The sequence below is a fragment of the Tenrec ecaudatus genome, chromosome 1, assembly GCF_050624435.1.
Source record: "Tenrec ecaudatus isolate mTenEca1 chromosome 1, mTenEca1.hap1, whole genome shotgun sequence".
Classification (NCBI taxonomy): Eukaryota; Metazoa; Chordata; class Mammalia; order Afrosoricida; family Tenrecidae; genus Tenrec; species Tenrec ecaudatus.
The window spans coordinates 1,806,459-1,833,362 of NC_134530.1; the positions used below are offsets into that span (position 1 = coordinate 1,806,459).

Consider the following 26,904-nt stretch of genomic DNA (forward strand, 5'->3'; position numbering starts at 1 on the left):
GGTAACACTAGAGATAAGATGGAAGTTGTCCTGGGTTCCCAGCAGCTGTCAAGAGCTCAAAAGACGCATTGCTTCGGGTCAATCCGCTGCACAAGACAGCTGTTACTTGCAGGACTAAGATGCTCCCGATTCACACCACGATATTTTCAAGCACCTCGTTTGCCTGCAAAAGTTGAACATTGGAGAAGATACAGCAGAAATGAATCCATGTGTTGAATGCTGGTGCTGGTGAAGCATATGGAACGTGCAGTGGGTGGCCAAAGAACCCACACAGCTGTCTTGGAAGAAGTACAGCCAGACTGCTCCTTAGAGGCAGGGAAGGTGAGACTTTGTCTCAAGGACTTTGGACACGTTGTCAGGAGAGACCAGTCCCTGGCAAGGGCTTCATGCTTGTTAAAGCATCCACGCATAGAAAAGAGAAGACTTTTGACAAGGTGGACTGACACGGTGTCAGTGGCCCCAAATAAGAACAATTGTAGTAAGGTTGACACACGACCAGGCAGTGTTTCCTTCTGTTGTACATCAGGTCGCTAAGAGGTGCAATCAATTCGACAGCACCTAAGAACACAGCTCCTCAGAGAAGACAGCCTACTCCTTCCTTGGAGTCTGTTCTAAGCCTGGGAGCTTTGCAGACACCTGTGCCCTTGGGGTGACTCTGTGGGTAGTTGAACTACCAGCCACAGCGCCCCCAGCATCACAGCATTAGTGAGCCGAAATAGATGTGTATGAGCAATTCGGAATCAGGCAGTCACATGATCTACTAAGTGGGTATAACAAATTCAAGAGAAATGGCATTGCATTCATCATTTTAAAAAGGATATTTAAAAATAAAGGATATTTCAAAATCTATCTTGGAGTACATATCTGCCTGTTACAGGGTGATATCTACATTCATGCAAGTAATCCACTTAATACAACAAATACTCATATTTATGCACCAACCACTAAAGCTAGTGATGAGGAAATTGAAGAACTCTACCATACCAATGTCTTCAACCTGAAATCGATCAAACCAAGCCCTCAGGATGCATGGATAATTATTGGTAATTGGAATGCAAAAGTTGGAAACAGAAGGGACAGTCGTTGGAATAAAAGGACTTGGTGACAGAAACGAAGCTGGAGATTAAATGATAGACTTTTACAAGACCAATGACTTCTTCATCGCCAATAACTTTTTCACGATGCTTGTCAGCCTCTATAGGTGGAGTACTCCAGAATCACACTGACCACACCCATGGAGACAATACAGAAGCTCGACATCGACATCGGCAGCCCAAATGAGGCCATGGGGGAAGTAGAGCAGATAATAAATGCCTAATATATAAGTTTTGGATGGAAGCCAGAGTGGTCCTTGGAAGCAAGGATGGTGAGACTTTGTCCCATGTACTCTGGACATGTTGTCAGGAGAGACCAATCTCTGGAGAGGGGCACCCGCATGGTAAAGCGGAGTGGCTGCAAAAAAGAGAAAGACATACAGCAAGATGGCCGGACGCAGTGACTGCAACAGCAGGCTTGGACATGAGAACCATTGTGAAGGCGGACTCGAACGGGGCCAGCGGTCTGCTGTGCACAGGGTCACTATTCGCTGGACCCTACTGGATGACACCTGCAGACAATGGAGCCAGGGCGAAGCTGAAGACAATGCAAACAAGCTCACGAGAGCCAAAGTACCACCTTGCGTCTATCCCACCTGTGTTTTCAGAACAGCTAAGAATAGACTTGACTCTCCTAACACTCGTGACCGAAGACCTGAAAGAGCTTCGGGAGGGCGTCAGGAACATCATTCATGAAGAAAGCAAAAGTCATGAAAGAGACAGGGGAGGATGAGACTCCGAAACTTCCTCTAGATGATAGCGTAGCTAAGGCAACTGGGAGAAATGGCAAAAAGCAAAGAGCTGACTAGAAAATGCCAAAGGACAGCTCGAGAAGACAAAGTAGATTAGAAGAAAATATGCAAAGACCTAGAGTGAGTAAACGAAAGGGACGAACATGTTCAGCAGTATCTGCAACTGAAAGAACTTAAAAAATATCCAAGCCTTAGTTGGGATATTAAAAGATTCTGTGGGCGAGAGATCGAATGTAGGAAGCATAACACAGTCACTTGACCAAGAATAACCAGTTGACTTTCAACCATTTCCAGAGGTAGTGCAATGCTCAAGAACCAGTGGTTCTGAAGAAATCCAAACTGCACTGAAGGTATTTGCGACAGTGACATCATCTTCCCTATCAACTTGAGTGAAGGGGTGGAGTCTAGCCTGTCAATCATGTCACAGCCAATGAGGGCTCTGTGTGGGCTTGGCCTTCTCCTGAGGATTCTGGGAACTCCTGTCTTGCTCCCTGGAGGTGGGCCACACTCTCTGCTACACATTCCTGCTGACAAGTCACATGGAGTCATGCTGATGGAACCAGAGCCTTGGAGCAGAAGGAGCCATGTGGAGACCCCTGCCAGCACTGAGAAGCTTCCACCACCACTGGATCCACAGGACTTTCTACCCACTGCCCTGTGATCTTCCTGCATTCGGCGTCATTGCATGTACTGCGTGAGTCTGAAGAGGACTTTATAGACTGGTATCGGACATATGGGCTAATATCAGACTTAGGGATTTGCTCTGAACTAGGCTGGGATGTTTTCTTAATCTACAATTACTCTTTGATATAAAGCTCTCTGGATTTGTTTCTCTAGTCAACCCGGACTCCCACAGCATTAGTAAAGACAAGGTTCCAGGAATTGACTGAATACCAATTTAAATATTTCAATCAGTCGATGAAGCACTGGAAGGATTCACTCACTAACCATGGGAAGAAATTCGGAAGATGGCTGCTGGACCGAACCACGGAGAGAGATCCATATTTGTACCCATTCCAAAGAAAACTGACCTAGCCGGATCCGCAAATTGCCTACCGGTTATTAACATCCCATGCAAGTAAAATTCTGCTGAAGATCGTCCACCAAGGGGTGCAGCAGTACATGGCCAACCTTGCGCTTCACTCAGGTTCACGTGTGTCTGTCCGGCCACTGTGGAAAATGCCAGGGTGCCGCCTCACACAACTGAAAGTGGGAATCCATACGATCCAGAAACCCCTGTTGGGCATAGGCCCCAGCTAATGAACAGCCGCACGGGAGCAGGCACACGCAGGCTCAAGTCTACCACAGCGCTGTTCACAACAGCAAGTGGGCAACCGCCTAAATTCCCACCAGCAGAATGACTGCAGAGCCCTGGGGGCAGAGCGGATTATGTGTTGGGCTGCTGAGAGGTTAGTAGTTTGAAACCACCAGCAGCTGCGAGGGAGAAAGATGAGGCTTTCTACTCTTGGAGAGAGCTCGTCTCAGAAACCCACAGGGGCGATCTACTCTCATCTGAATTGACTTTATGGCAGTGCATCGGTCTTTTGAGAAGAAACTGAGTGGTATTCAATCAATCGAGGCCTTCCAGCCACATTTGCTTGTGTGACTTAGAAGTCTGGATTTCATACACCTGTGGCTGTAGGCCCGTTTGGGAGGCCAGGGAGTTCTGACCTTGGTGAAGGGTGTGAGCGGCTGGTGTAATGGTTATCTTGGCTGCTTTTTACGCCAACAATGGGTGTCAAGGATTATGTGCTACAGCTGGGAGGGAAAAGAAAACTCCGAAGAGGCCTGAGGGAAAGCCTGGCTGATTGCTTAGCAGCAGGCCAATGCCTACTGGGACTATCTTGCCAGAGGCCCCAATATATACATAAATAAGACTGCACCACGTAACTGGCCCCCAAATGAACTTTCGCAGTATGAGTCCGGAAAGAAGGTTGAGGGAGACACAGTTACTTGTGAGTAACTGCCAACAGGCTTACCTGCGACACCATCATGCTGTGGAGGAAGCGCGCTCCCTGAGAAGGGAGCAGGGAAGAAAAGAGCCCGCAGTGGAGAGCGTTCCCTGGTTCCCTGGCCTGACCTGCAGAACTTGGACTGAACTGCACTCACCACCATGTGAGACGTTCCCTCGAGCTTCCGTGAGTTGTAGGGGACACTACAGTGGTGTGCAGACCCAGAGATGTCCGGGAATGCACTCAAAGGAGGGCTGCGGGGAGACAGAACAGACCAGCATCTTGCCAGAGTTGGGCTTTCGAATCTCCAACGTATTGGGACTCGTTTGATATGCTTGTGAAATAAATTACTACGGAAGCTTGGTTCATACACACAATGGGAAACATTACTGAGAAGCAGTGATGCCCACCCACTTTAAAAACCAGATTGTCCTTTTGCTGAGCTAAGCGGTCATTGTGTAGTCGGGATAGTCAACCTTGGCAGAGACGCGATTTCCAAATACCTTCTTCCGTTTTGAACTTTCTCTCCTTTTTTGAAAACAAACGTCTTCGTATGCACACTTAGTTTTTTTTAAATCATTTTATTGGGGGCTCTTACAGCTCTTACCACAATCCATCCATCACTTTTGTACATATGTTGCCATCATCATTTTCAAAATATTTTTCTACTTGAGCCCTTGGTATCAGCTCATTTTTCCCTCCCTCATAAACCCTTGATAAATTATAAATTTTCATATTTTACATCATCCGCCATCTACCTTCACCCACTTTTCTGCTTTTTCCCCCAGGGGGGTAGGGTTAATATTAACTATTGTGCTCAGTTCCCCCTTTCTCCCCTACCTTTCCCCTACCCTACTGGTATCACTACTCTCATTATTGGTCCTGAGGTAATTATCTGTCCTGGATTCCCAGTTTTTCCAGTTCTTGTATGTACCAGTGTACATGCTCTGGTCTAGCTAGATTTGTAAGGTAGAATTGGGATCATAATGGGGGGAGGATGCATCAAAGAACTAGAGGAAAGCTTTATTTTTCATGGGTGCTTTACTGCACCCTTACTGGCTCTTCTCTTCCTTGTGACCCTTCAGTAAGGGGATGTCCAATTGTCTACAGATGGGCTTTGAGTCTCCACTCTGCCCTCCCCCATATTAAAGCTTTTTTTTAAAAGCTTTTTTAAAAAATGTAATCCAATTAACATCTTTTATTGCTTATGCTTTTGGTAACACAAGAATTCATTGCCAACTCTGCTCAAGCCCTCCCTCAATGCAAGAACACTTTGTTCTAACAACCTGGCATTCAGTGATGCACACCTTCCTGACACGATCGTAGAAGACAAAATGGGTGCACAAGTAAATGTGAAGAGAGTGGATGGTTGTCTGGCTATTAAAAGATACAGAATCTGGGGTCTTCGAGGCTTGAAGTTAAACAAGCAGCCATTAGCAGAGAAGCAACAAGCCCACATGGAAGCAGCACACAAGCCTGTGCGATCACGAGGTGTCAACAGAATCAGGTAACAGGCACCAGAAGACCCAAAACAACAACAAAACATATTGGTGAGAATGAGAGGGGTCAGAGCAGAGACCCAAAATCCATCTCACAGAAGGGTCACAAGTAAGGGATGATTCAACCACAGCGCAGTATAGCACCGATGAAACACAATACTCCTCTAGTTCTTTGAGGCTCCCTCAGCCCTCCCTATCATGACCCCAGTCCTGCCTTGCAGTTCTGGCTAGACTGGAGCTTGTGCACTGGAGCAGATGAGAGGTGAAGGGAGACAGCAGTGTAGTATATGAAAAGGAAAAAAAGATATGCAAAGACTAAGAATTTATATCTTATCAGGAAGTCACAAAGGTGGGAGGAGGAGGGAGGGGAAAAAGAGCCAATACCAAGGGCTCAAACAGAAAGTAATGTTTCAAAAATGATGATGGCAGGATATGTACAAATATGCTTGATACAACTGATGTATGTATTGTTAGAAGAGTTGCAAAAGCTCCCAATAAAATGATCTTAAGAATTCATTACCAAAAGCAAAGTTCTGGTGACTTACTCCATATCTTGTTCTCAAGAGTTTTGTTGATTTTTTTTAACAAGGTCTGATGTAAAGGTTAGTGAACATTATTTATTTGGGGGAATGTGAAACTTTACCATGAATCAGAGATAGAAAGACCCAGCATACTCAGAGGCATGTTACTCCCCTGTGGCCACATTCCCCTTCTTCCCACGCCGCTCCCCACAACCCCCGGAGGTAACCAGTCTCATTTGTTGCTGGTTTCACTTGGGTGCATTTGTGTGTGTGTGTGCACTAGTGAGCAGAAGGGTGTGTGTGTCTTGTGTCTTACCCTTTCTTCCATGAAAGGCAGTGTACTGTGGACATCTGGACTTTGCTTCTCTGTCTGATGGAAGAGAGAGAGAAATCCTACCTTATGTGGGATTCACTAGAAAAGGCAGTGAAATTCATATACAAGGGGGGGGGTGTTTCAGAAATTGCATAGAAACATTCCATTATCTATTAAGTTTTTCTACCAGCTTTTTGAAGCCCTGTGTCTCTGAGTATGCGTAACAAGCTAAAAAGAATAACCCGCAGACAGGTGAAAGTATTTGGAGACGTGTGTGCACCCACAGACATAGAGGTTTCACAGAAATGATTAACATAGTTGTGGAGGCTGGCAAGTCCCCAATCTGTGGGTTAGCTGTCGGGCTGGAGGCTTCTCCAGAGTCCCGTGTTTACAGGAGTTGGCAAACTCCGAATGCGCCATTCAAATGGCGGGCTGCTGACTCATGGGACTGCAGCAGCTGGCAAATCCCCAAACTGCTGGTGAGACGGCCAAGAACCAGAGGCCGATGCTGAATTGAGAGGGAGGAGGCTTTGCCAGAAGGTCCGTATACACTGGTTGTAGGCCACAACCCAATGGATGGAAACCCCCTTGCAGTGGATTGAATGCTCACATAAAATGGAAAATTGGAAGATGTTTGCATTTTATCTGCAAAACCACTGAGAATCGTGGCCTAGTCAAATTAACACTTAACTTTAACCATTGGAATTCACCCGTTGTCATCTTGGCACCGGTACACATCATCTCAAACGACACAGTCTCTAGCTACAAGACTAATAACAAGTCATGCTTACGCCGACGTAGGCCTTACATAAGTAGGCGCCATTTACCACTCCATGTACACTTGTTAAGTACTGACACTGGAGTCCAATCACCCTGGGGTCCAATCACCCCAACTCTAACTAGGTATCTCAACTAGCTCCCCAGCCGAGCATGGCTTACACAGACCAGTAGCCCCGGCAGTCTCAGAGGATGCTGGGCCCCTCCACGCGTCCCTCAGCACAGTGGTAAAGTCGGGTTCACAGTGCCAAGCTGCTGCACAAGACCTCTGTCCGGGGTTGAAAAGCAAGGATGTGACTCTGAGGACGAGGGTGCCCCCGCCCCAAACCACGGCATTTCAACCACCTCTGTGCATGGCAAAGTTGGACACTGGCTAGGAAGACAGAGGAAGAACCGGTGCGTTTGAATTACGGTGCTGGAGAAGCGTATTTGTAAGTTCCCTGCACCGCCAAAAGCACAAACCGATCCGTCTTGGAAGAAGCTCAGCCGGTGCTCGAGGCGAGGGTGGTGAGCCTGGTCCCCGTACTTCGGACAGGGGTGAGGCGAGACCAAGGCTTTGTCTACTCTCTCCCACGCGTCCTTCAAGGGGTCTGCAGGGTTTTATGAGTGACTTCACTGGGGGAAAGGAAGTCACCAGACATTCGGGGGTTTCTGGCCACTGGCTCTGAAATGACACTGATGCTAAACCAAAACCAAACTCACTGCCATCGAGTCGATGGCAACTCAGAGACCCAGAATGTCACTGTGGCCCAGGCATCCGGGGTCGTCACGAGTGGAGTGATAGCTCAAGTCCGTCTCACAGTGGGCCCGTTCTTAGTTCGAGAACCCCCCTGTACCAGATCCCCGACACGGGGCTAAGGGCCATCAAGGTAGGGCAGGCTAAGTAGAAGCCATTGGAACGGCCTCTCCCGAGAAAACTGAAAACCCAAAGAAAGACTGCATCCCTGGGGAGCTGACTGGCAAGCATCTCCAGCAAGGGCTTGGGGGCCAGGGTGGGGTGACTCCCAGTTCATCCTCATGTTGCTCAGAGAAGACAAAACAGATGGCTCTTGGAGAACAGTGGATTATCCTAAACAAAGCCAGCTAGTGACTCCATGGTACCTACTGTTCCACGTGACGTCACTGCTTGAGCAGATGGACACCTCTCCCAGTACCTGGGATGTCGCTGTTGACCAATGTCGTCCTCTCAGTTCCAGCTCTGGAGGATCATCCGAAAAGTTTGCCTCCTACTGGCAAGGGCTGATGCACGCACTTCTTTCCAAAGTGATTCTCATGTCAAGGACGATTTCCTGTAACCTTTTCATCGTAACGTCAGCCTTTGTTAAACCAGCAACCAAAGCGCTCTGTCACGGTTTCATGTTGATTCCTGAAGGGCCCTGGCTCCCTCTACTGAGCCCGCCTGTTTGTACGGAGCAGCATCTCTGGAGATGCCGAGTCCCGCTCAGCACCCGACGTCTTCTGCTGGCCTGCACAGGTCGACAGGTTGACTGACGGCGAACTATGATCTTCTCAGCGCCGGTTCTGCTAGAAAGGATCTTGCAGCCAATGACTTCTGGCTCTACTTTTCTCCAGTGCTCACTGGGCCCCTTTCCATTTGGTTGTGTCTGTTGACTTCTGGAAGATTCTCTTGGGTGACAGTTTAAAGTCTTAGTTCTACTTGTCTTCCAAAAACGGGATTATTCTTTGCCCATCTTCTACTTCCTCAGGCTTTTTGCTTGTCTTCCAAGTCTCCTGTTTTCCAAGCTTCCACCTGTGTGACGTTAGGCTTTTTGTGTCGGTGTGGCTAGGTCGGGATTCTCCATAGTTTGGCAGTTGAGCCCCACCCCACACGGGAAGATTAAGGTGGAGGGCAACCCGGTAGGTTATATTCCTAACTATGTTTCCTTGGGGCATGGCCTACTTCATCTCGGAGGTGGAGCTGTGCAGAGAACTGCTGGTTGGTCTCGATTGTCTATCTGGTTCACAGCCCACTGGTTCTTTGGAGTTGAGCCAATAGACTGCCATATAGCCCATGGGCTCTGAGAGCCATCAGAACCTGCCATCTTACTCCACCCATTCTGCATCCAGCTGGGGTCTTGCTGCTCCCTCGGGCTCCACAGCTACTTGAGTCAGGAGAGCCCTCACATGAACCACCTGACTCATGGGCTTTGATGGGACTGGACTGCGCCAGTTCTACAAGTGTGTGGACTATTTTCTGTATAGTAATTCCTGTGATTGCTTTTGCTTCTCCAGAGAACCAAGCCTAACCCAACACCAGCACCTTCTAAAAACTTTCCCACTTTTGAATCTTGGGCATTTTGAAACCTATTTTTAATCAGTTTTCTTCTCATTCGTTCCTGAATGCTATCAGCTGTCTCCAGTTCTCCTGGTCTCGCCCCATCTCGTTTCTGTTTTCATTTCTGAAGCACAGTGAGTTTCAAATGCTCATTCTCTGGAGGAACAGTTGGTCTGTTGGTGCTGAGTGTAAAACTACACTTATGGCTTTGGGGGTCTCCTAGGACCCCTTTGCTGGTCAAGTGTGGCCTCTGGTGTTTTGGTTCTTGTGTGAGGTTCATTGGTTTGTGCTTTTGTAAAGGGGTCCCGAGAATCCTAGGTTCAAGGCCGCTGGTTACTGCACGGGACTCGGGACTCAGTGGTGTATGTTTCCATGCGTTTCGCTGTAGCGCCACCTGCAGGTTCTGCTCTTGTGGCTCTCTCCTGTCGAGCTTTTTCCTTTGACGAACCAGGGGCCTCACCATTATGTGTGCCTCTGCTTTCCCCGGAATCACCAAGTCTTGAAGCCCTGGCGTCGCTGGCCTGGCTCAGACTAGGGTGGGACAGCAGTCTGTGGTGGTTTCTGGTGCCAGGCTCTCCTGGTCACAGCTCTGTGCCCTGAAAAGACTGGGACGTGGTGTGGGTGTCGATCTGCGCTGCACAATTCAAATGGGGTGGCTGCCCTAGTCACTGCCTGGGACCCCTCAGGTGTTGGGGGTCTGGTGGCCACCAAGCGTGCCTGCTCTGGGGGCACAGTGGTTATGCATGGCAGCTAACTGAAAGGCCTGTAGTTTGAAACCACCCACCCCCAGTGGGAGAAAGACAAGACAGACTTATAATCCCAGAAATCCACAGGGCCAGCTCTGCTCTGCCCAGAGTCAGAATCCACCCTGTGGTAGTGTCTGTGAGTTCCCATCTTGTCAGGTTCATGAGCACAGGAGAGACCATGTAGCTGTGACCTTAGTTCTACCACCAATCCAGTTTCTCAAGAGCCTGATGTGCCCGTGGCCCTTCCAGGGTGGGCCCTACCTGGAGCCCCAGGTCCCATCACTCCATCCTGCCCAAAGGGCCAAGGGAACGGGGAGGTGGAGCAGTCACTGGGCCCCTAGAAGTGACACCACATTCGGGATTGGTTTCATTTTTGTTTTATTTTTTTAAAAAAGCCCCTAAGTCCTATGGCTTCAAGGAAGCATCAAAGAAACGTAAATGCCATTTCTGTACACTTTGTGAAGCAGAACTAGACTTGTACGACAGCCGCCCGCCCTCTGGCCGCTGCCGAGGCCGCCTTCGGCCCTGCGATGCCCCGGCCACCAGAGACTTTAAGGCGGTTTTGTCTCTGGCTGCACCGGACGAGGGAGGGGCCCAGACAGCTATGCCAGGGGGCAGTCCCGCTGATCCGGTGCCCAGCCTCTGGAAGCAGGTGCATTGCAGCCACCCGCCTGGCAGGAGGAGCCGGCGCCAAGTGAGGCCGGCGAGGCTGGGGGGCTGGGGAGAGCTTTGGTGCAGCATTTTGGTTGGGGGGCGGCCACAACCCTGCCCCCACCTGCCCCTTTGGTCTAGGGGGCCCAAGGCCTCTCCCCAACACATTGGCCCCGGGCAGCACCGCCATTGGCATCTGGCCGGGCCTGTGAGCAGCAGCGGCCAGCCCTGCGCCCCCCTCATGAAAACGGGCTTTGGATGGAGGGAGACCGGGTGGACTTGATTCACCCAGCAGACAGGAAGGCGCGTGCCTCCTCGCTGGCAGAGTTCATGCTCTCGGGGAGGGCAGACACGCGGAGGAGAAACCTGGGTCGTCTCATGTGGAGGCGGTGCCCGCTCTGCAGCGGCCAACGGCAGTGGCTGTGGCCTGACCGGCAGTGGTGCCAAGGGCTCAGCAGAGACTGGTCGCTCATTTGTGTCGCTGCAGGGATTTCCTCTTCCTCCTTTTGAAGAAGCAACAGCACCTGGGGAAGGGGGGGGGGGTTGCTGGGGCTCAGCCACAGGGAGAGTCCCAAGGTGGGCCCAGGAGCGCCCCACCGGCTGCCCCTAGGCACGTACTTGGTGTCGTCAGCCACCTCCACCTCCGCGGGCGCTGTGATGGGTGCGTTGGAGTGGCCAGCCGTAGGGTCGTCTGCGTTCAGCTCCCCGTTGGTGGAGTTTAGCGCCTGTGTGAGGGCAGGGGCAGGTGGCAGGGTCACCCAGGTCCCCACATGCTCCCTTCCTCAACGGGGCCCTCCCTCACTCATCCTCACCTGGTGCTTGGGGTGCGAGGGGGCCTTGTCACGGAGCTGGGGCTGTGTGGGCAAGTCGGGGTGCACTGTGCCGATGGGTGTGGGCTGCAGAGAGGTGGGCATCAGGACAGTGGTGGCCATCGCCCCCACCCAGCCGCCGGCCCCCAGCCCCCACGTACCAGGGGCTTCCCGGCCCAGTCGTACTCGTAGTCGAAGACGAAACCGTTGCGGTCAAACAGGTCAGAGAAGAGCTTGCGCAGGTACTCGTAGTCCGGCTTCTCGAAGAAGTCCAGCCGCCGCACATAGCGTAGGTAGGCCGCCATCTCCTCTGCGGAGAGAGCCCAGCGTGCCTCGGCGTCCACCCGGGGAACCTGCCCAAAGGGCTCCCTCTTACCTGGAAAGTTCTCGCAGAGCACCTCGATGGGCGTGGCCCGCTTGGTGTCTCCGATCTTCTGGTAGCGCTCCTTGAGTGTGTCCGCCTAGAGGTGGGAGAGTGTCAGACCCCACGCCCCAGGAAGGAGCCACCCTCCCTGCCCAGGACCCACCTTCAGCCCTTGCCAGGGCAGGCTGCCACGCAGGAAGTACATGAACATGTGGCCCAGGGCTTCCAAGTCATCCCGACGGCTCTGCTCTGCATGGGGCAGCAGGGAGAAGGGGGCTCAGCAGGTGGGGCCTGCCCCCTCCCTCCCTGTGCCGGCCTGCCCTCCCCCTCCCCGTGCGCACCCTTGCCCAAGTGGGTGTTGATGCTCATGTAGCGTGCGGTGCCGGTGAGGCTCTTGTGCTCGCGGTAGGGGATGTGCTTCTTGGTCTCGGGGTCGATGTACTCCTTGGCCAGGCCGAAGTCGATGATGTGGATGGTGTGCTGCCGCTTGGTGCCCGGCCGGCCCACCAGGAAGTTCTCGGGCTTCACGTCTCGGTAGATGAGGCTCTTGGTGTGCACGTACTCCATGCGCGTGATCTGCGGGCGGGTGAGTGGCGGGCAGGGGGAGGCCTGACCACGGTGCTCTGGGTCCGCCTCGCCCGCTTCCTGCCCCACAGCCCGGCCCAGCCCCGCCACACCAGCTGAATGGCGATCATAAGCACAGTCTTGAGCGTGAAGGTGCGGTCGCAGAGGTCGAACAGGTCCTCCAGGCTGGGCCCCAGCAGCTCCAGCACCATGGCGTTGTACTTCCCACACGGCCCAAAGTAGAAGACCTGGGGGATGCCCTCTGTGGGCGCAGCCAGTCAGACAGACAGACAGAGCCACGGGAAGGCGAGTCGGCCACCTCCCCTGCCCTTGGTACCTGAAGTGCTGAGCTGTTTGTAGAAGCGGTATTCCAAGTGCAGCTGGGGGGCTCGTGACTTGATCGGCTCCTGGGGGTGAGGTAAGGGCAGGGGGCAATGGGACCAACTCCTGACAGGCGTGGGGGGGGGGAGGGGGCAGTAGAGGGCTCAGGCCAACGGGGTAGGACTCACCAGTTTGATCGCTACGTATTCGTTTGTGTAGAGATTCTTTCCTGAGAAAGAGGGGAGGGGGAGGGGGGGGGAAGGCCAGAAGTAAGCGCATCATGGGAGCAGGCTGGCCTTGCCCATCCCTTTGGGCATCCTGGCTCCAGTAAGCCTCTGCCAACTTCCAGCCCCATTGGCACCTGGCCCGTGCCCCCCACCCAGGTCCCGTCAGTGTGAAATGTCTCTACAACCACAGAAGCAGGGCAACTTGGTGCCCACAGCCACCCTAGGCATCATTGCTCAGCAGGCTGCCAGGGCACCAGAATGGGGGTGCACAGAGAAGGGACCCAGGATGCTACTCCATCCATGCACATGGTGCCCCTGAAAGGAACTACACCACACAGTGGGAAAGACCCTGGAAGCCCCCAGCCAGAGAAGGGGGATCCACCCAACAGCACTGGAAACCAAACCAATCTCTGGGAATCGACACAACTCCCACAGAACTCAAACCTGAGGCACTAGCTTCCAAACAAATGTTTTTCAGGAAAAAAAATGTTACTCATAGCCCCACTGGGTCACTCCAGCAAAACAGGGGTGGAGCTGGGGGGTCGGGGTCCATGTAGCTCACATTGGGAAAAACTGCTCAGAGTCCATGTCAAGTAAACCCACGTGCATACTAACAGCAAGGCAACAAAGTGGATGCAGGCCAGACTCAGAGGGGCCACCAACAGCTATGGCCGTAGGAGGACTCAGAGCAGATGGAGATCCCAACAGAGAACCAAATGGAAACTAGAACTGGACAGGCCACTCACACGATGGGCACAGCGCACGGGAGGGGAGAGCACAGCGGCCAACAAATTATCCAACCCGGAGAGGGAGAAGGCTGGGGCACACGTGGCAGAGCCTAAGGGCTATGGGGAGTGTCACACAGCCCAACGTGGGCAAGGCTGGGGTCCAAAGTGAGAGGGCAGCTGCAGTGAGGCAGGAGGAACGAAGACTCAATGCCTTCTGAGCATGCTGGGAAATGTCGATGCGAAGCCCACGGAATCCCAGGTAGGAGAATACACTCACACATAGTCCCTGGATTCTAGGAACAGGGGCCCTGGTGGTGTAATGGTCACATACTGGGCAGCAGCTCGATACCACTAGCCGCTCCCTGGGAGAAAGACGGGGCTTTCTACTCCCGTAAATAGTCTCAGAAATCCACAGGGACAGTTCTACCCTGTCCTGAAGGGCCAGTATGCATCCGCATCGACTCGACGGCAGGGAGTTTTATCAGTCTGAAACCATGGATAAGCAGGAAGGTGGGGAGGGGGAACCTCTGGGCACAAGTGGCCTAGTCTGGGCAGTGAAGCACTGCCCCCAAGCAGCCCTGGGGCAGGCATGAAACTAGCAGTGCCCATGAGGCCAGGCTTGCCAGTGCCCACCCGCTACAGGAGAGTCACGATGGTGCTCACGCTGAGCCCTACCCCAGACATCTGTCTTCCCAGGACAGACACTTCCTGTCAGAAAGCTGAGTCCCACTGACTAGCCTGCATGTCCTGTCCACCAGCAGGCTGGGGCTGGGAGCCCCTGAGAGCAGCAGGCCCAAGGGCCATAGACACGTGAGTGGGCTCTGGGTCCAAGTCAGAGCCCAAGCCTAAGTTCGGCCTGGGGCTCAGGAAGGGGAGACGAGTGTGGGGCCCAGTTGAGCACTCATAACACAGGTGATGCCTCATGCGGGCACCCAGGGAGAGATCACTCCACAATCCAAGCCAGGTGCCCATACTCCTCTCATTGGGCACAGGTTGTGGTGGTGTTGGTGGGGCCCTGCCCCCATTGGCCCCCAGGAAGGGTCACCCCCCTCCCCAGCCCTGGGCCTCACCCAGGCGGAGCTCCCCGAAGTTCCCGCAGCCAATCTTCTTGCCAACTCGGAAGTTGGGGCCCACCATCAGGACCCCCGAGCTGGTCCCCGTGCCTCGAACACCGTGGCTGGTCCGGCTCCCACCGGCCTTGGACATCCTCCGGCCCTCCTCCAACTCCCCTTTCCCTCCTTTCTTGTCAAAATCCATCAGTTTGTGGTACCCTGGCCTCTCCACGGTTACTCTGCCGTGCGAACCCGATGCTGCGGAAAGCTGAGGTCCCGGTGGTGGCAGCGGCAGCAGCGGCTAGCACACCATGGCAGCGCAGGCGGCAGGCAGGCCTGCAGCCCAGCTAGTGCACGGAGGGAGCTCGCAGAGGCCCGGCCGCTGCGCCCATCCTGGTGGCCTCAGAGGTGTGCTTGCAAGCTGAAGGCATTCTGCTGGCAGGTCCTGTTGCCCTAAATCTTGTGGCTCCCAGCTGTGGGGAAACAGGAACAGGTTAGGGGGGCAGGGACCCTAAAACACAGTCAGTTACCAGAGTGTGAGGCAGCTGGGCGAGGGGCCTGCCTCAGATCCACCCCTACAGCGTGTTATCCCAAAGCCACATCCTGTCTGCACATGCCCTTTAGACCCAGACTCCAGTGGGCCTCCCAGCATCTGCTGAGCACCTGGTCATCACCTCCAGCCTCAGGAGAGTCCCGCCCTCCAGGCCACAGGACCCTGGCAGTCAGGAGGGCAGGTGGAGAACTGATCAGCAGGGGCTGCAGCACAGCTCCAGGGGGGGCATGCCATGAGGGGATGCACTTCCCCCCATCCCCGTGCAACAAGAGGGCTCCCCTGTGGGGCAGTCAGACATCACCCGAGGCTTGGTTACAATGATACCACAGGAGGAAGGGGCAGAGACCAATGTGAGAACACCAACATCCTCGACATGGGGGTGGGGGGCCTTCGAGGGCCACATGAGGGGAGGGGACTGCTCTCCTGTCCAGGATCCCCAGCCCTGCCTCATGCAGGTGCCTGGGATAAGATGGAACCCCCCACCCCAGCTGACCACTGGTTACAATCCAGGGCGAGTTACCTAGCCGTCCTTCTGAGAACCCTCCATCTTGTTAGCCCAGGCCAGCCCCTCATGGGAGCCTGGAGCCCTACAATGATGTCACAGTTCCTGTACTGATGTCACTGGCCTGCCACCCCCCCCACTACCAACCAGGCTGGGTGGGGGCAGGGCCACAGCCCCAGCAGACACACAGTGCTGCCCTGTGGGCTGTGCAGAGGCATGTCTGGACGGAGGCATGTCTGCACAGGCTCGGTGCCCAGACGTGGGCTGGGATGCCCATGTGAGCCGGCTGAGTGCACACAGGGTCTGAGAGGCGCCCACCTGTGAATGGGGCAGTGGCGGCCCTCACCCCCACACCACGCCGTCAGAAGTCATGGAGGCCAACAGCCTCAGACTTGGCAAGTCACTCATCCAGGAGGGGCGGGTGGCTCCTGACCTGGCAGCCCCATTCCCTCACAGGCTGAGCCAGATACCGGCCACGGAGCTGACCCTGTCCCATCTCTCCCAGACACACCAGGGCCCGGAGCTTGCATGCCTCAGCAGCCCTCCCCCAGCCCTCACATGCAGTGGGCACAGAGGTGTCCCAAGACCTCTGTACACCCTGCTCCAGATTTCTGTAGGCCCCTCCAGCAGAAACCTAGTGGATGGTGGGAGGAAGCAGTGTGCACAATTCCTCACTAATACACAGTAGGCTGGCAGACAGACGGACAGGCCACACCAAGAATGGGAGACAGTCACAGGGTGGCCGAGGAGAAGAGCCCCCTGTCGGGGGTCAGAGGGTCACAGGCATGGGCAGTAGCTGAGCAGTACCGTCAGTTCAGAGCCATGAAGAGGGTTTGCTAGAAGGCAGCTGGGCCAGCAGCAGTCCAGAACCAGGCACGCTCGGCCTGGGGAGACTGCCCCACAAGACCTCGCACATGTGGACGTGCCAGGCCTCAGTGCACGTGAGTGCCGGATGGTGAACACCAAGACCGCGGGATGCATGTGAACAGAGAACAGACACAGCTGTCTTAGAGGAAGTACAGCCATAGGCATAGAAGCAAAGATGGCGCGCGTCGTAGACGTTCTCAGATGAACCAACAATCCAACCTCGCTGCCCACCGAGTCAATTTCAACCCATAGCAACCCTATAGAACAGGGTAGAACTGCGGCTGTGTGGTCAGCAGTCCCATGAGCACAATGCTCCTCAGGCAGACCAGTCCCTGGCAAAGTGGAGGCTCAGGGACAAAGGTGACGGACTGGCGCGGTGCTGCTCCGGCGTAGCAATCATGAGGCTGGCGCAGGCCCGGCAGCTGCTTACTGCTTGACAGGGGCACGGCGAGTTGGAACCAACTGAGGTCACCTGCCGACAGCAGCCTCTACAGAAGCAGGTGGCCAGGTCTGCCTCCTGCAGCCCAGCCTGTAGCCCACATGCTACCTGGGCCCTTTTAACACGAGTGTAACTGGCACTGGTGAGGCCAGGCCCTCAGTGGGTTTCTGGGGGCTTCCTAACATGCCCCCAATCCCATGATCCCCAACAGCAATGTGGGGGCACTTGCCAGGAAGGGAGCACAGTCACAGAGCAGGGCATCTAGTCGTGAGGAAACTGTGGAGACCACAGGATGGGGCGCTTGCTTATATCACCTGGTGGGTGTGACAGCCCGTGAGTCTGTGCATGGTAAACAGAATGTCTGTCAGGGTGTGTGTGAAAAGTTCTAGAAGGAAGGGTGTTGGCTCCCGGACCTGAGGCGATGTTAAAAACGTTCTGTGCTGGCCTGTGATGCTCTGCAACGGAAAGCACCAAGAACCGAAGCAAGAACCACACAGGCAGCACCGAGGGGCCCAGTCTGTCGGGAAGGCAGGCTCTGCAGAGGACACCACACCCTGCCTCCCAGAGCCTCAGGCACTGAACCACCAGGGTCCTGATGAGGTGAGGGCTTACGTGTCTGTGCCACTGCGGGTCCAGAAGAGGGCGTTGGTGGGTTTGGGCCTCACAAGGCCAGAGGCCTCTCGAACGCTTCATGGAATCAAGGCGGCAAACTGTTCGTCTGTTGGTCAGGGTCCACAGAAGCTGGGCCAAGCTAAATGGTTAGTCTGCCCTGGAGGTCATTGTGGCCGGAGGTCATGACCCACATGTGCAGTACACTGGTCCTTGTTCCGAATGCCCAGGGCAGTGGCAGCGGAATGTTCTGGAACTAGCCTGCACTACTGTGTCCACGTGGTGAAGCACACACCCAGATCTCTAGGATGTGTGACTGAGGCTCAGTGCCGTCTTGATGCCACTGGGAAGAGGGCCACAGCCACCCACAGAGCTCTCGGATCCCTGATGCCATTCAGGGCCCACATCACGTCCACTGCAGTCAAGAGGACCCCAGAGGCTAAGGGATGCAGAAGCTGTCACAGGCCTCGGTAAGGGTGGGACATCTCCGCCAAGTCCTGGCAGCTCCCCATAGCCAGGACCGAGTGCCACTGCAGCCACACGAAATGGGCAGGTGCCCATGCCACCCCCAGGGACCTGTGTGCACGAGGAGCAGGTCTTGGGCGCTTCAGCCAGTTGGTGTAAACCAGGACCCCCACCACAGGTTCGGGTCCTCCACTGGAGCTCTGAGTGGGTTGAGTGTGTATCTCTTCCATGCAGGGTGGCCTGGAGGTGGACATTGCACACCTCCACTCCAAACCCCTCGGCACTCGTACAGCCAGGGCAACCCGAGACATGGGGGCAGCGAGACTCAATGCGTGGTGAGGCGGACGATCAGTGGCAAAGCGGAGCAGCCTGGACAAGCTGGGCTGGCAGGGTAAGATAGTGAGGATGGCGCCAGCCCAGGCGGCTCCATTCTGCTGTGTGGTCACTAGAGCCAGGTGACCAAGTGTGAAAGACCAGCCTCCGGGACACTCACCAGCACCGCTCAGACCCAGGTCACGTCCAGGCATCTCATCGACTGCCTGAACAGCCAGCCTTCAGTTCTGACAAAAGCGGTGGCAATTTGTGTTTGGCAGACCAGTGAAGCTTTTTCTGTCCCTGTTCACCATGGCTGCAGGGGACCTGTTCTCCCCCAGGTGACTTCTGCTGAGGGGCACCATCTGGGTGTCTCAAGCATACCCCACAGGCAGGATACAGGGACCTGGGCGCTGTGTCAAAATGATGTACTCCCCTGCTGGGCACTCTAGGGGGACAGGCTGGTCTTGGCATGAGCAGGACCCTAGTTGGCTATGTGCCCTCACCCATCTGGCTGCACATGGCTGGGGAGCTGCAGGCACTGTCCTCGTGGCAGTTGGGGTCACAGGCAAGGAAGAACCTGCACTTGGCTCCCTGCGAGCAGACACCTCAGACCCACAGGACGGACCCCTGCGAGGTGACACCAGGGAAGACGAGAAGATGGCAGGAGGTGATGGGGTTGGCCTGAATTATTTAAACAACGAGCCAGGTCTTCTGATTACAGCACAGTTCAGGTGACGGGGGCAGTGGGCCGAGGGGACAGCATGGCCCTTTTGGGCAGTCAGAGGCTTGTGACACCTGTGGTCGTTGTCTGGGACTCAGGACCTTGGCAGGTGAACAAGGTACAGGGGTGGAGACAAGGAATGGAGACTGAGAGGGCGCCTGTGCAGAACTGACCTCAGATGTTGGTGTCCCCATCCCCCAAGCCCCAGCTCACCGTGTCATCAACTTGGAGATCAGGGAACTGAAAGGCACTCCTCAAACCACATGCCGGAGTCATGGAAATGCTCCAGGGGCATCTTTCTGGGCTTGTGGGTGAGCACGCTGAGCTGGAATGACTGAGCATCCCCACGCATGGAAGGCAGGTGCAGAGAAGATGGGTCTAGCAGAGCCTGGGCAACTGTGCCCACAACTGGGCACTTGGGCAAGACTCAAGGAGATCCTGCACTGCCCTCCCACCCACAAGGGAGCTGACAGTGTAGGAAGGCCAGACCTCAGGCCATATCTTGGTCTGGAGGCCTCACATGTGAAACAGGCACTCAGCCTGGCTCCCGGCACAGGCCAAAGCAGGGTGCTTACAGTGCAGGGTGCAGGCTGCCACCAGGCACCTCCTGCCACAACCTGCTGTCCTGGCACAGCTTCGGTAGACATACACAGCTCTGCCACTCAGCTCATGACAAGGAAGCGCTGCCCAATGTGACACTGGCCAAGCCCACCAGGACCGGGGTCAGGAGAGTGGATGGGCGGAACCTACACTGTCAAGACTCTCTACAACCTGTCCAGTCCTGCTCAGGAGACCTCATGGCTAGGCTGCTCAGCCCTCTGGGTATTCAGGACCCAGGTGGGCCAGAGGCTGACCCACTCACCGCTACTGGGGGCAGGGCAAACCTAGATGCCAGCGAGGCAGATTTGGACAGGCCGTGGATGCCGCAGGCAGAGATGCCCACTGTCCGTCCTTTAGTGTGGTCTTGGTGCAGGTCTTTATGTGGACCAGTGGTCAGGCTCCCTTCAAAGTGTCACTAAGCAGGTCACAGGGTGCTCTAATCACCTGACCATGCAGACGCCAGCCTCCCCATCAACGGTGCTCAGAATGAGCATCTCCACATACACAGGACAACCAGGAGGCTGCTCACTCATTTCCTCCACCCAGTCACTCACAGGCTGTTACCGTGTGGCTACGGAAACCAGGGGCTACCAAGGAAGTGGCTGTGGTTTGCTCTTACGAAGGCCCAGCTGCTAAACGAAGCAGACAGGAGTCACTGAGGACACCACCCCACCACGCCCCGCAGGGACAGACCCACACACCCTGGGACCAGATCCCACCCTTTCTCCTCCACCTGACAAATGTTCCCGTTGACACACACCTGGCACACCCCGACTTCACCTGTCTCCCAGGGAGCCCCTGTGCAGGTTTGCCGTGGAGACTCAGAAACAGCAACAAACACCCGGCAGCTGCCAACTTCCCCTTTTCCCTGTGCCACGGGGACTTCCCTGCACCCGGGCATAGCTGCCCTCAACCCCTTGGCGAGGCCTGATGCACTCCCACCCCCCAGCTGGGGCACCCCGCTCTGCAGCCCGGAGGGAAGGGGAGCAAGGGGAGCGCCACTAGCCCCCGCCCCATGTGAACATCCACCCACAGCAAACCAGAGCGCGGGGGATCAGCGTGCGGCCAGGCCTCCCGGATCCGAGGTTTCCGGAAAACAAAGCCGGCGGAAGGGGCGGCGTGGCCGCAGGAGCCCAGTTCCCAGGCAGCGCAGCCGCCGCGGCAACAGGTCCACCCAAGCCAGCCGCGGGACCCAGGCCCCCCCAAAGGGGGCTCCTCGACTCAGACTGCTCCCGTGGGGCTCCCATTCCCCCCTCCGCGTCCCGGGGCGCCGTGGGGGGCGAGTGCAGGGTGGTGGGCCTGGACTGAAGGGCCGCAGGGGATCGTCTACGGAGGCAGGAAGGGGGTGGGGCATGAGGTGAGGGTTTTCAGCCCAGGCAGGAATGTGCAGTCAGGCTAGTCTCCGAGGTGGGATGAGGAGGGGTCGGTGACGGGAAACCGAGGTGTGGAGGGGGGCTCGGGGTCAGGGCAGGAGCCTGGACTGGGGGGGGCTGGGGAAGCTGGGTAGGGGCGCAGAGAAGAGGGGCTTTTGCAGGGGTCTCATGTGGAGAGGGACCCAATGCAAGTAAAGTTGGAAATGGGGGTCGCTGAGGGGCAAAGGGTCTGCCTCAGAACCGTTGGGCCCTTGTGGAGGGGAGCTCCAGGGGACGGGGATTGGAGAACAGGGGTCTGGCGCGGAGGCTCACCAGGTGGCAGGGGTATAAAGGGGAGGCTCACAGGACAGGGGAGCTGTGGAAGGGGCTCACTGGGGGGGGCGGAGATCTGGACTGTAGGGTCAGGGCTGTGGAGGGGAGTCACTGGGGGGTGGGGAGTATGAAAGGGGTGCTCGTTGGGTCAGGGGCCGTGGAGGGAGTTCACTGAGGACGGGGTGGTGGTGGTGGGAATTATTCACCGAGCGGTGGGGAGCTAAACTGTGGGGGTCTGTGGGGATGGGGCTCGTGGGGCGAGAGGCTGCAAAGGGTGTTCACTGGGTGGCGGGGGGGGGGCGGTTTGTATTGTGGGGCTCAGAGGGCTCACTCGGCCCGGGGGCTGCGGAGGGCGGTCACCGCGGGACAGGGAGCTGGACGGAGGGGGTCGGGAGTGAGGGGACGGGGTCTGCCGCGGGGGCCCGGACCCCCGTGGTGTTCGTGGAGGGCGCGCGTCGTTACCTCTTGGGTTCCGTCGTGGCCCCGGCCAACCGCGCAGGGCGGCCCCGACTCGCCTCAGTAGCGCGCCACGGCCCTGCGCTCCCGGGCCCGCTCCCGCCCCGGCGCCCGCTTGGGCCCCCGCTCCCGCGCCGACGCCGCTCCAGCCGGCCTCCGCATGTTCGGGGCGGGGGCCACGTCCCCGCCGCCCGGCGCCCGGCTCTGCACCGCGTCTGGAGCGCCGCCGCCGCCGCCGCCGAGGGCCCGCGCGCTTTACGCCGCCAGCGTCGGCCTGGGGGCGGCGGCCGCGACGCGCGCACTGCGCAGCCGCCGGGCGCGCACGGCGTTTCGACGTCACAGCGTAGGGCGGGGCGGCGCCAGACGGCCAGACAGCGCGTCGCCCCGCCGCCTGCTTTGCGACATTGGGCGGCGCCGCGCGACAGCCGCCACACTTTATGGCTGCTCGGGGGCCGCCGGGCCCCTGCCTGCGGGGCCTCCGGAGGCGGGCGGACACGGAAAAAGCCAGGAGGGGCCCACTGTCGAGGGGCGGGGCTTCCGGCACCAGTCCGGCCCCGCCCCTCTGTTGCTATGGCGACGCGTGTCTGGGCCCCCCTGCGCCGCCACCCAGCCGCCTCTTCTGTGACGTCACGGTCTCGCCATCTGAAGTCACCACGGGGCGTGGCCTCGCGTGGCACGGGCCCCGTGGGGATTGGTGGGAGGCTGGGCACTCCGAGTGGGAAGGAATCTGGTGTCCATCAATTTAGGGACCTACCAATTTCCTGGCTGGATGTCGCACGTGGTGGCCCCAAGGGAAATTTTCCACATGGAGATTAGGGCCAGGCTGCAAACCAAGAGGTTGGAGGTGCAAGAATGCCCTGAAGCGCCTCGAAAGAAAGGCCTGGCATTCTGCTTACGCCCTGCGGGGCAGAGTTCCACGCCAGGCTCATGGGGCCCCACGAATTAGGGTTAACTAGGTGGCAGCTGGTGGTTTTCGATCATGACTGAGACAAGAAGAGGATTCCAGAATACTACACCCATGGGTTTTCAGTATCATCAGACCCTGCCGTTGAGGCCCCATCTGCGGGGGAGGGACACCACATCCGGGATTCACCACCCAAAATACCAGGTCAAGGAGTCTGTCGCATCTCCTGTGTCATGTACCCGGACGGTGGACACTCCTTGGATTTGTACTGTAAGCCTCCCTCGACCGAGGGACCCTGGGAAGAGGTGCCAGTAATGGCCCACTCGTTGAGGCCCTGCTACAGCCAGGATAGATCCTGGGAGGAAGGCGGACGGAGAATCAGCTCCGGACGTCCCCATGCACCCCACGTGCCTCCTGAGGTGGGGCGACTTTGAAGTTGGAAGAAGAGATGCATCAATTGAAAAATGTTTCAAGTGCCTGCCAATGGCGCTGAGAATAGAACGGTGAGCTAGACTCTTGGCACCATCGCCGGAGGGAGTGGGGGTGGGAGTCATCGTCCTAGAGGGAAGGAGGAGGACAGCTGGTAAAATTATTTCAAATGGTGCAATGGGGCAGGATAGGGATTAGGAAGGGCAGCCCTAAGAGCTGAAATCTATATGGGAAAAGGTAACATGGTCTCCCATTATAAGCCCTCCCTACAGCCCAGTTGCTCTGCCAAATGGAACTCAAAACTCAATGCCAGTCACATGTGACAGGGTAGAACTACCCCTGTGAGTTTCTGAGACTGAAACTCTACGGGGATAGAGAGCCTCGTCTTTCTCTGGAGGAGCAGCTGCTGGTTTCGAACTGCTGACCTTGCCGTGAGCAGCCCCATGTGTCACCACAATAGGACCAGGGCTCCCTAAAATAAAAATAAGACTGGAGAAGGAAACTGCAAGGAGAAGGCTGACTGGCAACCTTCTTAGGGTCAGACTAAGCCCACTCAGGAGCCCTGGTGGGCCATGGTTATGCGTTGGGCTGCGATCCATAAGGCCGGCAGTTCGAAACAAACCACCAGCTGCTTCTTCGAGAGACAGACAGGCCTTTGTACTCCTAGCATCAGTTACAATCTCGGGCACCCACGGGGCAGTCCTAAGCTGTCCTGGAGGGTTGCTGTGTGTTGGCATCAACTCGATGGCAGTGAGTGTGGTTTATAATTGTTGGGTTTTTTTTAACCACACCGAATGGCACCGTGATGGCACAATGATTAAGTGCTCCACTGCTAACAGAAGGGCCAGTGGTCTAAAGCCACCTGGCGGCTCTGAGGGAGAAAGACCTGGAAACCTGGGCTGATAGAGATGTCTATCGGAAATTGGAAGCTGCTTAAGGCTGTGTGAGAGGCAGCTGTGTGAGGGTCACTCGAGGGATATGGCACTGAGAGCAGCAGGTCCCAACACCAGGCTAACTGTCCAGTAGAGACTGGTGGAGCCCACGGGCCTCTGGTCCTTAGTCACCCTTCCGGCCTTCAACCCTGTGGCTCAATTTTCAACTAAAAAATACCAACAAAACCTGCTGCATCTGGTCAATTTTGACTCATAGTGACCCTATGTAAATTTTCTAAGACTGTGGTTACAATTCCATCCCTGGTGGCATGGTGGATTAAGCACTAGTCTGCTGACCCTAAGGTTGGTGGTTCGAGCCCATGATGCTCCATGCTCGGGCAATGAGGCTAATCTGCTCCCACAAACATTTTAAGTGATTAAAAAAAAAGTGATTCCTTGGTGGTGTACTGGTTATGTTAGGTCTCTCTTGTTGTGGGACAAATACCTCAGTCCTTCGCTTCACATGAGAAAAAATTTACACGGAAGCCTGGTTTGTGATCCAAGTGAGTTTTTATGAAGGGTAGAAAGAGTTTCATGCCACATGTGGAAACTTGAGGCCAGAGAAACCCAAAGTCCAGCCAAGTAGGAGCTGGAAAAGAGGAGACCTCGGCCTCACTTAACTGTGTGGAACACTGGAGAGAGCCAGAGAGAAAAATTCTGGCTTTTCAGGGCCCTCCCCTCCCACTATTGGAAGGTGTGGCCAACAATACTGTTTGACCCCATGACTGAATTAAGCCCACCTGCCCTGGAAGGAGTCCCACCCAAGTTTACCAGCTTCCTGTCTCAGAGACCTGAATGTGTGCATGTCCTCCAGCTTTAAGCAGCTTCCAATTTCCTGTAAAGTGGAAGGGAGGCTTTGGCATGTAAAGGGACAACCCTAATGCTACCCCTAACAGTTATGCGATAGGATACTCACCATAAGGTCAGCGGTTTGAGCCCCTCCACTGGAGGAAGATAAGCTTTCTATGTTAGTCTGTGTTAGTAGAGAAACAAAGTCATAGGCACTCATGTGTATAAGAAAGAGCTTTATATAAAAGAACAATTGCACATTAAGAAAACATCCCAGTCCAGGTCAAGTCTGTAGAGCCGATCTTAGCCCATATGCCCATTTCCAGTCTGTAAATTCTTATTCAGACCCACGCAACCCAGGCAATGATGCAGAATGCAGGAAGAAAGATCACAAGCCAGTGAGTGGAAAGTCTTGTGGATCCAGTGGCGATGGAGTAGATCACCACGTGGCTCCATCAGTGTAGCACTTCTGGCTTGTCAGCAAGATGACTAAGCAGAGTCTGTCTGGCCTCCAGTGAGCTACTTATCTCCATGGCGGCTGTGACCTGATTGACAAGTTAGACTCCACCCCTTTGCAAGTTGACACCAGATTTTGTAACTACCACACTTTCTATTCTGGGAAAGAATTAAAATCTCGGAAAACCACAGCAGTCAGACAGCAGAGGGGCTCTAAGATAAATGCTAACACCAGAGGGGAGAGCAAACACCTTAGAGTCATCAGTCATAGGTCAAAAGGGCAGCATTTGCCCCAGCGCCAAGTTTCAGAATGGCTGAGGAAGGAGGAGGAAAGGAAACCGGAGACCCAGGGTGAAAGTGGGCTCAGTTGTGATACCTTGTTGGGACTGCAACCAATGTCGTGAAACGAAAGGTGTTTGAATGATGCCTGGAAAACCTATCCACTGCCCAAAGGGTTTGAAACCAAACCCAACAGGAAGTCCTTGAAGGCCACATTCTAGGTCTTGCCCAGCAGCAGGGGTGGGGGTGGGTGCTGCCCCTCCTTGAGGAAGACCAGACCTTGCTTCCTTTCCCACTGCCCCCAGCTCTCCTTCCCCTGATAGTGTCCCCAAGTGAATCAACCACGCCCCAGCTGGGAACCAGGCCTGTGGGTCCTCAGACTTCCCTTTCCTGGTTCTCTTCCTCATTCTGGACAGTCAGGAGCCTCTGCTGCTCATGCCTCTGGGGAGGGCAGCGTTTGGTGGTGCCTTCAGCCTGAGCTTGGCCTGCCTCCTGGAGATGGTGGGGCAGCTTCTGCAGCTGAAAGAAGTGGGAAGGCAGGCGGACCTTGGGCTGATGCCAGCCACAGGTTGTGTGGCCACGAGCAGATCAGTTACCCTCTCTGGCCCTCTTTGTCTGTAAGGTACCTGTGCGCATCCATGAATTCGTGGCACTGGGGAAGTCTGCTGCACAAGACCTGGTGTTGGAAAGCAAGGATGTTACCTTGAGTCATAAGGTGCCCCTGGCCCAAGTCATGGTATTTTCCAGCGCTTCATGCATGGGGACGTTGTACATTATGTCAGGAAGACCACAGCATTGGTGACTTGGAATTAATTGTGTTGCCAAGGAATATTGAAACTACGATGGGCTCCCAGAAGAACAAACACATCTCTCTTGAAGGAATTACAGCCAAAATGCTCCCTAGAGGCAAGAATGACAAGACCTTGTCACATGCATTCTGGACATGTCACGAGAGGCCAGCCCCAGGGGAAGGACATCATGCTTGATCAAGTAGCCGGTTGGCGAAAAAGAGGCAGACCCTCAACAAGATGGACTGGCACAGGGCGTGCGACTAGGGGCCCCAACATAAGAGCAATTGTGAAGGAGCTGAGCAGGCCCGGCAGGGCTTTGTTCCCTTGTACATCAGGTCCCTGTGAGCTGGAAAGGACTCAATGGCCCCAACAACAGGAGGGCACCTAGAGGGCCCACATCATGGGAGGACGGGACTACAGTGTACTGGGATCTTGGGTGGATGGTGAGGGAGGTTGGTTTAGGGGTC

General features: G+C 55.5%; 1 protein-coding gene across 2 annotated transcripts; it reads right to left on the reverse strand.

The window, feature by feature from the left end:
• Positions 1 to 10,290: 10,290 nt before the first annotated feature.
• CSNK1G2 (casein kinase 1 gamma 2) lies at positions 10,291 to 22,119 on the reverse strand. Of its 2 annotated transcripts, none has more exons than XM_075544352.1 (12): positions 21,864 to 22,116; positions 14,664 to 15,118; positions 12,827 to 12,867; positions 12,655 to 12,724; positions 12,431 to 12,579; positions 12,095 to 12,329; positions 11,917 to 12,002; positions 11,766 to 11,850; positions 11,551 to 11,699; positions 11,393 to 11,476; positions 11,199 to 11,305; positions 10,291 to 11,104 (listed from the first exon to the last, which is right to left on the reverse strand). In XM_075544352.1, the coding sequence occupies exons 2-12, from the start codon at positions 14,848 to 14,850 to the stop codon at positions 11,050 to 11,052; spliced, it is 1,248 nt and encodes a 415-aa protein (XP_075400467.1). In that variant the 5' UTR covers positions 14,851 to 15,118; positions 21,864 to 22,116; the 3' UTR covers positions 10,291 to 11,049. The 2 variants fall into 2 exon arrangements, 1 of the variants encoding a protein (XP_075400467.1); XR_012783488.1 differs by having other exon boundaries at positions 11,074 to 11,104; positions 11,576 to 11,699; positions 21,864 to 22,119.
• Between the last annotated feature and the right edge of the window lie 4,785 nt (positions 22,120 to 26,904).

Excerpts from the sequence above, each read along its gene's own strand:
- CSNK1G2 (XM_075544352.1), bottom strand. The coding sequence starts at position 14,850 with ATGGATTTTGACAAGAAAGGAGGGAAAGGGGAGTTGGAGGAGGGCCGG. Across the intron at positions 12,003-12,094 it reads CAACACCCACTTGGGCAAGG|AGCAGAGCCGTCGGGATGAC; the intron begins GTGCGCACGGGG and ends TGCCCCATGCAG. Across the intron at positions 11,851-11,916 it reads TGCCCTGGCAAGGGCTGAAG|GCGGACACACTCAAGGAGCG; the intron begins GTGGGTCCTGGG and ends TCCCACCTCTAG.